This window comes from Etheostoma cragini, chromosome 21 (assembly GCF_013103735.1).
Source record: "Etheostoma cragini isolate CJK2018 chromosome 21, CSU_Ecrag_1.0, whole genome shotgun sequence".
Lineage (NCBI taxonomy): Eukaryota > Metazoa > Chordata > Actinopteri > Perciformes > Percidae > Etheostoma > Etheostoma cragini.
In genome coordinates this window covers 10303043-10315777 of record NC_048427.1, presented here as the reverse complement: position 1 = coordinate 10315777, position 12735 = coordinate 10303043, and the positions used below count along the sequence as shown (strand labels likewise).

The following is a 12735-nucleotide window of genomic DNA, read 5'->3' as shown; positions in this document are numbered from 1 at the left end:
GTTTTTATGTGGAGGAGAAGACGTTTCTTCCATATGTTGGTCCTGGGTTTATTGTCTCTGACAGAAGTTGTGCGTGTGCGTGTGCGTGTGCGTGTGTGTGTGTGTGTGTGTGTGTGTGTGTGTACGTCGATGGAAAGTTAACTACTCTCATTGTTTGACTTCTAGTTTTAGTATCCTGGTGAAATACTGTTGCATTGAAACATTGTCTTTTTCCAAACAAGCCTCATTTTCAATGTTTTATGAATCGTGTGGATGCTGGGGGTGTGCTGTTATCTCAGGTTCTGTCCATATAAATATATGACCGATAACATGTTGTCTTTGATTTATTCAACTAGTCAAGTCATAACTCTTCAGGTCTGAATTTCCAATGACTGCAGAGAGGTGTAGTCTGATTTGAGTCCTCTGGAAATGAGGACACAGGACTGTTAACCTACTCTTTACATTTTTAATGAATTCCCCATGCTGCTATGTTGCTGTTGGATCATGCAGACGTTCACTGCTGTTTTAAAAACTTTTCATTTCTCTTGTCCTGAATAGATGTGCTGTCTTTGTATTTCTAAATTGTCTTTTAAAACTGGGTCAAGTTCAACAGTTAATTAATCCCATTTACCTTGTGGGCGTAAAAATGGCAGCGCGTAGTCCTGGAACAGTGAGTCGACATACAATTAACAGTCAACTTTTTTGATAAGCGATTAGTAAAAGTTATTGAGTCATTTTTGAAGCTGCTTCATAATCTTAAATGTGATGATTTGGAAACCTTTGATTACTGGCATTTTATGGACAAATTGTTGAAAGAAATTGTAAATAATTGTCAATTGAGTTAGTTTCTCTTCTCTTGCAGGTCAGATTGCTACAGTCCTTGCATCTTTTGTCTTTTATACATTTTACAGCGCTCTTCAGTTATTTGGAAAAGCAAAGCCCTCCTTGAGAGGGGAAAAGGGGAAAACCTTCAACTTTTAAAATGATTCCTGTTTGCCCTGATTGAGCTAACACGTCTTACTTGTGAATCGTGGTTTTCATTTTTCTCTAATAGATCAGATTGCAATTTGGTGCCATAAGACTGAAGTCGGGTTCTTTTTTACAAGCTCATGTCTGATGTGTATTGAAGATCTCAACATTGCGGCAGGAAAAGTCTTTTTTTGCACTTGCTGTCCCCTTTATGATATACAGTCACACATGGTAGACATTTATAGGCTACCTACATACAGCTGTTGGCGTTGCATTGTGGGACAGCAGAGGCGGTGTCGTACAGTACAGTGTACATTCTGATTCAGACCGCAGGAAACCACGAGCTCCTCAGTGGTAGTGCGCTCTTCTACTCGCAGATATTCCCTTTAACGGACTCTGTGATCAGTGGATTGTCCGAAATGCTGGGGGTCGTCGCCAAGCAGCTCAAGAGCCACCCAGCTGTGAGTCTGAACTCTTATTTCTTTAGAACGTGCAAACGACCCGGTGACATTGAAGACGCCGGCGAGGACGCGATGGTGTGGTTACGCGCGCGTCCGTTTCCCACAAATCTCAATTTATGTGATGTGTGATTCTAAATGTGGTTATTTGTGCAGCTTTTCTCAATTACTGCAACGTCTGTGAAATGTGTTTGCAGCCGGCCTATGCGGCAGATTAACATAACGTGATTTCTATGACTGCTGAAATGTCTTTCCTTGACAGTTTAGCCGCTGAGTGGCGAGAAAGGCAATTAAGACCAATTATTTCAAGCTACAATCCGCCGTTATCATCTGTTCTCAACAATATTCCTGCTATTATCTTTACACCTGTAACATTAGAGGTGTATGTTACTATAGCCTTGTTATACGCCCCTTCATGACAGGATTATTATTTTTTCTCTAAAAATTAAACCACCTGCTCCGATGAGGCATTCAGGGCGCCATAATTGTAATAGTTTATAAAGTGCGAAATCTCGTTTATAGGACAGAAATGTCCATGTCCACAGCCATGTGTGTGGGTCGCTGCAGCACGTACACTTATTTGGTCTTCATACCAGCGTGACTCATGAGCAATGTACAATGTATCCAAGGACGACGGGGTGAAACGGTTTGCTTTACGGCAGCGCCTATAATAATAATAATAATAATAATAATAATAATTCATAAACCACTGGGTAAATGTCTTCTAAACAGTGTAAGATGTCCATGAAATATTTCGCTGTTTAAATGATCCATTAGGGAAAAGTCACGATGTAGGCCTAGATATGAAAAGTTAAATCGTATGTTACATTTCATAAGATGTACACCAGCATCTCACATGTGTTATTGTGCTGCTGGGATGGAATAAACGTGTTTAAACAGGGGTTGAGACCCCAACAAGAAAAAAATAGACAAATCATAGAAGTCAAGAGATGATTACCAGGATAGAAATAGGATCCACTAAAGTATTTTTATCCGAATTTAGACTTTCCTCTTATAGCTAGTTCAAGTTTCAATCTGAAATGATTCAATAAAACAAAACAAAGTCCTTTTGTTTATAATACATACAGTAGTAAATCATTGTTGTTGGCTAGGTTCACAAATTAAGTAATAATTGATACATGCACTGTGATTCATTTCTCTTATTTGCCCACTAGCTCATCCCACTCTTCATCTTCATCGGTGGCGGGGCAACCATGAGCATGATGTACTTGGGCCGTCTGGCTCTGAAAAACCCTGATGTCTCGTAAGTCTCATCACATCTGAGAAAGTATAATTAGTACATAATGTTTTCTTCAGCACTCGGTTGGCTATTTATTTAACCTTACTGTGTGTGTTATGATAATGATGAACACTGATAAACTCAAATTAAAGAGTTTTTCCTATTTTATGTACTAAGATGGGATCGCAAGAACAACCCCGAGCCCTGGAACAACCTGCAGCCCACACAACAGTACAAAGTAGGAGCCTTAAAGTACATTTTGCCTTAAGTTTTTTTTGCTTCTGATGCATGTGTATCACTTACTGTCATTTGTATATGCCTCTTTATCTGGCTGCTCAGTTAGATTTAAACCGTAAGTCATTTCTGTTATCTTGCCTCAAAGTCCATATTGCCTACGTCATACTGATTGTCCACATTTGTTCATGGATTTCCAGCTCTTCAAAGTTAACATGGACTACTCCAAGCTGAAGAAGGAGGGACCTGATTTCTAAGTTGCTGTGTCTTCACACCTACGTCTCTGACATTGTCTTCAGTTGGATGAGCTTTTGCACTCTTTGCCAAGTACAAAACAAACCCATGACACTGAATGAAGGTTGAGTCGCACTGCGTGCTGCACTCTTCAATCAGATCATTTCCCATGTGAAGGAGGAAAGGGATCCTTCACTTATCAATGATTGTTTGAATGAAACAGACAACCACCTGTTTCACCAATTGATGAATTTATTTTTTGACTTTGTTAATTATTAAAACTATTTAAATCACGTCTCGCTGTCGTGTTTATTTTTGTGCACAGTTTAAGTCTGTAGTACCCATCCATCTTCGTCCGCTTATCCAGGGTCGGGTCACATGGGGAGCAGCTCCAGCAGGGGACCCCAAACTCCCCTTTCCCGAGCCACATTAACTAGCTCCGATTAGGGGATCCCATGGTGTTTCCAGGCCTAGTGGAAGCTATAACAAAAGCCTAAAAGCACACTAGAAATCACAGCTTAGGGTTTCAAAAGCAGAATAGGTATTTGATACTGTGCTATATTGCGACCATTATTATAGGATAAGGTAGCATGAAAGGTAAACAGTGCATGCAAAGCATTTGACCTGACCCTCCTATATTAGTGGAAATCCAGTCATTTCCTGTCACATATTGAGGTTTTGCAGTCTGTGGAGAATACATCCACAGTGGACAGCGATGCCTGAGAATGGCAGTTGCTTTAAGTTCATCAAATTATGATGGTCCGTGTCAGTCACACTGCAGCAGGTCAGGAGAGGTGACCACCACTGATAATGGCCCACATTCAATTAATTTTGCTTTCCAAATTGTTACACCAAGAGCTGACACAACTTTTGATATACTGACAAGAATCTAGTTTTTAAGGAGATAAGTTTATGTGTAATATGTTAAAACAGTCTAGATTTAAAGTGGCCTAGACCATAAAACAATTATTTAGCCTTTGCCAAAAAGGTTGTATCACTGACTTGTGGACAAATTGAACCTATTAGCTAAGTATACATTTGACTAAGACACGACATGCATATTTTGTTTACCCATAATGGTTTTACTACATGGTAATTATTCTATAGTTATAGGCCTACACGCCATCTCTTAAGAGATGTTAAATTTCCACAATTCTCTCTCCCTAAGATAACCAACCTTTTAGTTCATCAGAACACAGCATGTTTTCTTACTGCTGGACATTTTCAGCTTCATCCTGCCTGTTTCTAAATCTACCAGTGGGTAATGCTGTGTTGTGGCCAGCAGAGTGTGCCGTTTCTGTAACCAATGGAAAACATATTCTGGTGAGAAATACAGGTATCCTTCAGGGACATTATGCTACTCTGATTGGACAAGGGAACTGATTTAAAAACAATCATTTTATACAAGTCACATAACAAAATATTGCCCATTTATAATACATCTTGTATATTCTCTACAAAACACTGAACCCCGTGTTCACTAGATTCTTCAGTTGGCGGCGACAACGCTCCGGTTGGTGGCAAACCGACATTTACCTCCAATAGAAGAAGACAATCTACTTCTCGCGATATTCCGCTTAAAAATAACGCGGGACAGTGGGAGGAATGAATCCGTTGTAATAACCACAGCCGTGGTTGAAAGGAAGACAACATTAGACAGTCAACAGAGGGTAACAAATGTTACAAGCTTCACTTTGTAATAAATGACATTGTCCTCAGCGCAGCTCTGTTTGTTGGAATCGCCCGATATAAACAAAAGCAACCGCTTAACACGGTGAACGCTTCCGTTTACCGTCGGCAGACGTTGGTTAGCTAATAGTAACTAACCAGCTGACTGTAGCTCGTTTTCTAAATGGATCCCACGGAGGACTTGTCTGCTCGGGTCCTGCTGAAACATATTCTCAGCACCGAGACACCCAGGGCTCCTCTCACCCGCAGGTACTCCAACAGCACCTTGACCTTTGATTATTATAACGATTATTATTATTTTTTTCTGGGAAAGAACTAACTAAGTAAAGCTATAGCTGTTTCAAGCCTAGCTTAGTTAAAAAACTAGCTAAAGCATTTAAGGTAACGTTAGCTTTAATGCTAACTTAACGTTAGCTATATCGCCTGGCATGGTAAGCTTTAATTTGGTAGCTTGTGCCTAACTAACTTGTATTAAACAGAGTAGAACTATTTCTACGCCAACGTCTTAAGTTTACAACTGACACAGGGGTCGGGCAATTTGCCACATCAACTTTGTATTTATAATAGTTTGAAATTAGGCTCAATAACTTTGTATCCAGTATTTTACTAATTATAAGCTGTCTGGTGTTAAGTGCCTCCAAAACGGCGACCAGCAGCGCGACCAGAAGTAGCAACCGACTGAGCAGCAGAGATGCCGGTGCACAAACCCCCCAGGACATCCTAAGACGCAGCCTGAGACACAAAATACATGAGGTGAGTCAGGCGAGCAAAGTTAATGCTGATGTTTAACATGCTTATTAATCTCATTAAGTTGGCCTATCTACCTTCTTTCCAGAGTATAACCAGGCAATCCCTTCCCGCTACTAAAAGGAGGACTGCCTCAGTCAGAAAGTTGCCTGCTTCAACTTCAGTGCTGTTTGATGATGGAGACACACCAAGGCACATACTCAAGAATATCCTGCGGACAGGTATGTGCATGGGCCTGTCTTTATTCCTATATAATGTTGCAGCTGTTTTTGTTGTCCTTTAAACCATGTCATTTGTCACATGATTCAGAGCCTGTGAAGTCCCCTGTGGTTCATGAAAAAGCTGGTTCACAAGAGCCACAGCCATCTTCAGCCGCCTCCAGCATCACAAGGAAGCGTACTAGGTGTGTTGTGTGTGTGAAACAGAAATTCTATGTTTCTGACATTTGGGATGTCTTTCCAACAGAATGATAAATTGTACTGATGTCAGTTGTGAGAATCACATTTTAATGTCATTGCTGAGCCATAACAACATCCACCCTTGCTTGCAGTCTCTTTAGCTATATAGACCTTGTGTGTGTGTAACTGGCTAAATTGTTGTGTTATGTATAACAGGTTAATCATTTCTTGACTTTTAGTTTAGAGCTTTCAGGGTTGGACTTGCCTGATTTAACGATTGGCAACATATCGAGTACAGAAAAGGCACTGAGCAGGAAGAGACCACGTCGGAGCCTTAATGTAACAGCTTTTGAAAAGCGTCTTAAAGATGGAGGAGGTAAGTGTAAAGTATTGATAGGCTTAAATGTTTGAATCGGATTTTGTAAGATTATAAGGATGTTTTTTATTGTGAATTGACACGTTTGAGCAGAATGCACACACACACACACACACACTCACTCAACTGTTAAACCAAGCAATAATAGAGCGTTCTCATTATACTCGTGCTAGAACAACAGGAGGATGGTGATGGTTGTTGTAGAAACATATGAGCTGTATCAGTGAACTGTATGTTTTATTGACTCGCTGATGAATTTCTGTGCTTACAGATGTTGGGGAAAAGGACGAATCAGTAGGTGACCATTCATCACTTTCTTTGTCAAGGTGAAAAAATTACGTTCTGTTTTATTTTACATGTTACAATATCCATATACAATTACCATATACAAGTTATATCGCTGTTTACAGTTTTAATGAGTGAAAATATCACTACGTGGTCTGTCCAGTCTTTGCAGTTCCACTTCTCTGAGTCTAAAAACCCCCTTGGTGGATGTTCAGACTGAGATAAAGGGCTTACAGAGAAGAGTTTCTAACCGTCGAAAAATCTCGGAGGAAGAATTCTGTGCAGCTGTAAATAAAAGACAGATGAAAGGTGATTATTATGATTAAAATACTCTTCCTAATCTAAAAGTCCTTTTTGTTCCATGTGTGTTCCTATCTATTACAAGTCAATGAGAGAACTGATTATTAGTTCATTTATTAGGGAAACATTTATTAATAATTTACAGTGGTGCTCATAAGTATAGGAACCCATGCTAAAGTTGAATTAAAAAAAAATGAATACAAAACTCATCTTTTGGATTTTTATCATAATGCCTTAAAGGTGCTCTTAGTGATTTCACGTGTGTTTTAGGCTTCAACATTTGTTGTCACATGCAGCGAACAGCTCCTCACTATCGGCAAGCTTCCTGTCCCCAGAATTGGAATTAAATACCCCGCATCATCACATACCCTTCACCATACCTAGAGATTGGCGTGGGGAACTTTCCATAAAATCATCTCTCAATGCAAATCAAACCCGCTATTAGGGTGACTGAAATAAAACCATGCCAACTTTTTGGTCAACTTTTGCTAAACAAGCAGCACTGTAAACTGTAAATTGTCAAAGAATGAAAAATGCCCACTATTAGTACCCACGTCATAGTTTTATTTCACACTGAGACTCAACAGCAGTCATACAATTGTGTTTTTACTTAATTGTTTTTGTCAATTTCTTTTTGCACTTGATTCATTTTAATTGGTTAATTGACTGATTGCTTTCACATCAGGCCAATTTAATCTTAAATGTGTCCCCCTCCGGTGCATTCTGACCCATTATAAATTTCATTTTAATTTACATTTTAAATTCCAGCTCAGCCACACGAGCAAGCAGGGGGAAGGGAGCAGATATAGCTGATACGTTTTGGAAGGGAGGAGCAAATGGTGTAATATGTATGAAAATAATTCAGGGTTATCTGCAACTGCTACCGTCAGTGTCATAATGTTGATGGTTTTTCTTTTGTCGTCTCCCTTCCTGTCATCTAGGATTAAGCAGCTTTGTGGAATTGGAGCAGGGTCTTAGTGAGACTGCCTTATCTGAGGGCTTCAGTTTGGGCCAAAGCAAACTCGGTGGACCTGATATAACGGCCGATATCCTCCACTGTGACACGGCTCTCTACGCCCGGCCTGATGCCATGACCTCCAGCTTTTCCTTTGTTGCAACTCAGGACAAACCAACAGTGATGGCGTCTCAGCTTCAGAGACAGATGGAGCAGGAGGAGCAGGTGGAGGCAGAGCAGAGCAAGCTGGGGAAAGAGAAGTCAATGTATGCATTTCCAACTGAAGAGGGGACTGAACCTCAGAATGAAAAAGGTATTTCTCAGTCTGAGGAAGATGCTGATGCAGCTGAATTTCAAAAGGATAAAGAGAAGAGTACATCTGATGGTCATCTTGAAGATGCTGCCGCTGTGTCTGAGGAAGATGAAAACAGAGTGGAAGGTGCAGCTGATTCTCACATTGAAGAGGACGCTGCAACCAGGTCTCAGTCTGAGGAAGAGGAGCCTGCAACAGACTCTCAAACTGAAGAAGAAGGTGCAGGTGACTCTCAAACTGAAGAGAAACAATGTGAAGTTGATTCCCAACCTGAAGAGGATATTACAGCCAGGTCTCAGTCTGAGGAAGAGGACGTTGCACCAGACTCTCAAACCGAAGAAGAAGGTGGTGCAGGGGACTCCCAAATTGAAAAAGAAATTGCTGTTGATCTGCAGAGTGAGGAGGATGTTGCAGCCAGGTCTCAGTCTGAGAAAGAGGAGGGTGTACCAGAGTGTCAACCTGAAGAAGGGGCTGTGGATCTGCAGTTTGAGGAGGAGGTTGCAGCCAGGTCTCAGTCTGAGGAAGAGGAGGATGTTGCAGCCGGGTCTCAGTCTGAGGAAGAGGAGGATGCACCAGACTGTCAAACTGAAGAAGAAGGTGCTGTTGATCTGCAGCCTGAAGAGGACTTTGCAGCCAAGTCTCAGTCTGAGGAAGAGGGGGATCTTACAGAACATCAAAGTGATCAAGAGGATCCTGCAGCCAATTTTCAAACTGAAGAAGAGGGTGATTTGGCTGATTCTCAACCTGAAGATGAGCATGATGAGAAGCCATGGGAGGAAGATGGTGAGCAGGTATCAGAACCGCAGGAACAGGACTTGGAACACATCAGTCAAAGGGCTAGGCACTCTGAGGGTAGACTCATTGTGCCTGTGAAAGAAGCAGGTGAAGATTTGGCTGACACCACAGACGAAGGTAAGGACATCCAAACATAAAGGTTTCTCACAGTGCATAAGGTCGGCAACTTACAACTAGTTTTATTACTAATAAATCTGTCATAAGAGAGAAGCAGCCGGCCCTTACATTTGAAAAGCTGGATCTCCAAATGTTTGGCGTTTTGACTTAAACAATTTAAACGAATTGTTTAATCCATTTTCACAAATGGTTGGGATTGTCAATTACATTTCTGACTAACTGATTAATTCACCAATCATGTCAGTACTAGTATGAATAAAAATATTTCTTTCATCGACTATACCACATTGTCCTTGTAGTGAAAAGAAAGACATAAACTAAGCCATTCTTGCAATACTGATATTCATCTTAATATTGTTAGTATTTAGAATATCATGCCTGGATGGTAATAAATATGTTGGAATGAATGTTTATTACAAGTTAGAATAATTGCTAGATTTTCCAGCTCTAAATAAACTGACGTGCATGTCAAGGTATTTTGAAGTTCTAAGTGTGGTTATTTGAATGTAGGTTGGTCTGATGGCAAGTCCAAAGGACACAGCAGCCTGGAAAAGGAAAGCCGTGAGAGCGGTCGGCTTCGCGTTGGGATCCCTGACGTGGCCGAGTCGTCAACGCAAGGACCACGGGATGCTCGTTGTACAGAAGCCGAGCCTGATGCTGATAAGCAGAACTCCTTTAATCTTCCGGACAGGACACATGACATTGAAGAAAGTAGGCACTCGAGTGACCATTCACCTGAAGAAGCTGCTCAACAGGAGGAAGAGTGGGAGGATGAAGAAGAGGGTGAGTGTGAGTGTGTGGGTGGGTGATTGTGAGTGTGAAAATGAGAATAACAGAAAAACACGTTTTTGTTTTCTAACATCTTCAGAGATCTCCAGCAAGACTCCAGCATTTGTCAGACAGAAAATGAACTTTTTTCAACCAGATTCTCAAGCCTCATCTTCCGCCTTTAAGAATACTCCAATCAGGTTAGTTCCACTTTCTGCTCCATTGAAATATCCAGTCAATTTTTTTCATTTAATTTTTTCACATCATAACACTATATAAATATGGTGGAGCCAGGCTGATAAAACATTTTCCATCTGGAATGTCAGACATATAGTTTTAAAAATAATTAAATGTTATTAAATTAGGTTACTAACATGTTCTTCTAATATCTTTTATGTCAGCAGAAGTACAGGTGAAGCTTTTTCTGCGCCTAAACCAAAGCAGATGAAACAAAGGAGGAAAGGGCTGGCTAAAAAAGAAGCAAGCCTTCCTAAGAGCTACCTAATGGGCGTGTTCAAGCACTTTGCCAAAACGAATGTCTCTGCAGATGTGTACCCTGTACTACAAGACATGTAAGTAACTATGACTGTAGAGGTTTTGGTTGTTGAGACTGATTAAGCAACAAGTGGGATCCCTTGGCCAAGGCTTTTTTCTTTTCTTTAACTGGAATGTGATGATGACATCTTGGAGTTCTACCTGTACTGGGTACTCCTGCTGCATTGAGATTCACTGTCTTCAACAGAATGGATAAATACTTTGACCGGCTGGCAGTGGACTTGGAGACATATGCTGTTCATGCAAAGAGAAAAACCATTGAGGTTGAAGATGCTGAACTGCTGTTGAAAAGGTAGGTGTTTATTGTGGTTCCTAATGAGTAGGCAGTTTTAAGGCTACATGTAGGATTTGTGGTTAAACAAAAGTGGAATAATAAAGACATTGTTAAAGATTAAAAAACAAAGACTGACAAAATATACATGCTTGTTAACTGGATGACTGCATCATTTAAAAAAAAAAAAAAATCATAATATTCATTCATATATTATTTCCACTTCAAACTTGTCATTTAATCCTAAAACCTGCATAAAATGATTTCTTTGGCCACTTGGGGGCAGTTCAAGAATCTATGAACACAACATTGACATATGTAATCACCTTATGAAGTTGTTATGGCAAACGTACACAGGCATTCGATCAGCTGTAAATACGTTTGTATTAGCAGATAAAACTAAATTAGAGGCATGTTAAAAAACTTTAAACTACAAATGGAGTGATCACGTATGGCTCCTGTTAAAGCGCCCATATTATTCTCATTGTCGGGTTCATATTTTCATATTTTGTACCAGAATATGTTTACATGGTTTCATTTTCAAAAAACATAACATATTTTACTTGTACCGCACATTGCTGCAGATCCTCTTTTCACCCTGTGTGTTTAGGGGTCGGTTTTAGTTACAGACTGAGACATCTCACTTCTTTACTATCTGGAGTTGCACATACTCTGTAGCTAGGTAAGAAAACATCCGCTCTTTCTCCAACATTGGTCAGTACAAGGCAGGATTAGCTGGGAGACTTCTTCTAAACAAGGGCACACTTGTGGAAAACCTGCAGAACAGGGCCATGTAAGTAGTTCTTTTGTAGATTATGGTGAACTAGTGTGTGTTGTAGCAGTGTTTTGCCTTTGAGAACGAGCTAGCATGTGCTACAGTTAGCCACCTCATCTTGGCTAGTTACGTAGAAAGCTGTGCAGATTTTGAACAGCTCACCCAGAGACTGAAGGCAGGACACATTCAGAAACCTGGATCTCACTCAAAACAGCATGGATCGTTTTTACCCCAAGTCTGTACAAGTGTGGAAGCACCAGAGACACAAATAACACTCCCAATCCCAGAAAGAAGGGATTTTTTTTTTTCCTTCAATAATATGGGCACTTTAAATTCTTAACACAGACTTCAGACATCAAACACATCAACTCACATTGAAGAAAAGCCATAATTCTATAGACAGCTGTAATGCTGTCAGACATAGAGTAAGAAGAAATAAATGATGTAACGGAACAGGTTTAAGACACTGCCGAGATTATATTGACCTGTAGATATCAAGCTTGAGCTCCATGTTTAGTTTGAAGGAAAAGGCCGGTGACTAACATGAAAGGTAAGCACTAAGAACTCTAATTCTGAAATATCCCTCTATGTAACATTCATCTACAGCAAATCGTAACAGTATACATTCAAAAAAGGTCTTAACCTCTACATTAGTTTTCTTACAACTGACTTAGCTCGTGTGGTTTTGCACTCTGCAGACAGGGTCATGTGAATGACAAGGTGCCAGTGGAAGTTCTCATTGAAAAGTATCTTCGTATGGACCAGCGCAAGCTACTGATTCCCATTGCAACCAGTGGAAATGTTGTTATACCTAAAACACGGAGATAATTGTTTTATACACAGCTACACAGCTTTTTTTTTTTGCTGGTTTCATTTTTTGACTGTTATCCGTTTTACTTACACTGCATTTGATTTTGATAAGTGTTGCCTCCATTTAATGTTAATCAGATTATAAAGGTTTCTATATGTGTGTAAATATTAGTTGACAATAATTAGGTTTTGTATGTGATGTCCTTATAGCTTTTTCCTATCTGTATTACTGTACTGTGTGTGGCCAAGTGTGGTTATATATCTGTAAGTAATGCAACCATTGGGAGGTTGACAATAATGCTTTGTAAGTACATGTATGTGTATGTGTCAACTTTCTTCATTGATCTTTTAAATGCATATACTTTCTTTTCTGGCAAAGGAGACTGTGCAGGTTTTTAAAATTAAATGATTGTGAAATAAAGTTCTGTCATATTTCATTGATAAATTGACGCTAAACTATAGTATTC

At 40.0% G+C, this 12735-nt stretch overlaps 2 protein-coding genes across 2 annotated transcripts; both read left to right on the top strand.

Moving 5' to 3' along the window:
* The first annotated feature begins 1149 nt into the window (after positions 1 to 1149).
* ndufa4 (NADH:ubiquinone oxidoreductase subunit A4) lies at positions 1150 to 3409 on the top strand. Its single transcript, XM_034861243.1, has 4 exons — positions 1150 to 1409; positions 2582 to 2670; positions 2824 to 2884; positions 3081 to 3409. Exons 1-4 carry the CDS (start codon positions 1368 to 1370, stop codon positions 3135 to 3137), a joined length of 249 nt encoding a protein of 82 aa, XP_034717134.1. The 5' UTR covers positions 1150 to 1367; the 3' UTR covers positions 3138 to 3409.
* Positions 3410 to 4664: 1255 nt separating this feature from the next.
* On the top strand, positions 4665 to 12612 carry cenpt (centromere protein T). Its single transcript, XM_034861119.1, has 14 exons — positions 4665 to 5052; positions 5436 to 5556; positions 5639 to 5771; positions 5860 to 5953; positions 6188 to 6324; positions 6596 to 6650; positions 6782 to 6918; positions 7851 to 8620; positions 8675 to 9089; positions 9600 to 9890; positions 9958 to 10057; positions 10259 to 10429; positions 10600 to 10704; positions 12157 to 12612. The coding sequence occupies exons 1-14, from the start codon at positions 4967 to 4969 to the stop codon at positions 12284 to 12286; spliced, it is 2745 nt and encodes a 914-aa protein (XP_034717010.1). The 5' UTR covers positions 4665 to 4966; the 3' UTR covers positions 12287 to 12612.
* Positions 12613 to 12735: the final 123 nt, after the last annotated feature.

What these genes read in the sequence shown, in the direction of transcription:
- ndufa4 (XM_034861243.1), top strand. Translation starts at nt 1,368, where the DNA reads ATGCTGGGGGTCGTCGCCAAGCAGCTCAAGAGCCACCCAGCT. An exon ending in AGCTCAAGAGCCACCCAGCT is followed by an intron (nt 1,410 to 2,581) that starts GTGAGTCTGAAC and finishes TTTGCCCACTAG; the next exon opens with CTCATCCCACTCTTCATCTT. An exon ending in CTGAAAAACCCTGATGTCTC is followed by an intron (nt 2,671 to 2,823) that starts GTAAGTCTCATC and finishes TTATGTACTAAG; the next exon opens with ATGGGATCGCAAGAACAACC.
- cenpt (XM_034861119.1), top strand. Translation starts at nt 4,967, where the DNA reads ATGGATCCCACGGAGGACTTGTCTGCTCGGGTCCTGCTGAAACATATT. An exon ending in GGCTGACACCACAGACGAAG is followed by an intron (nt 9,090 to 9,599) that starts GTAAGGACATCC and finishes ATTTGAATGTAG; the next exon opens with GTTGGTCTGATGGCAAGTCC. An exon ending in TTTAAGAATACTCCAATCAG is followed by an intron (nt 10,058 to 10,258) that starts GTTAGTTCCACT and finishes CTTTTATGTCAG; the next exon opens with CAGAAGTACAGGTGAAGCTT.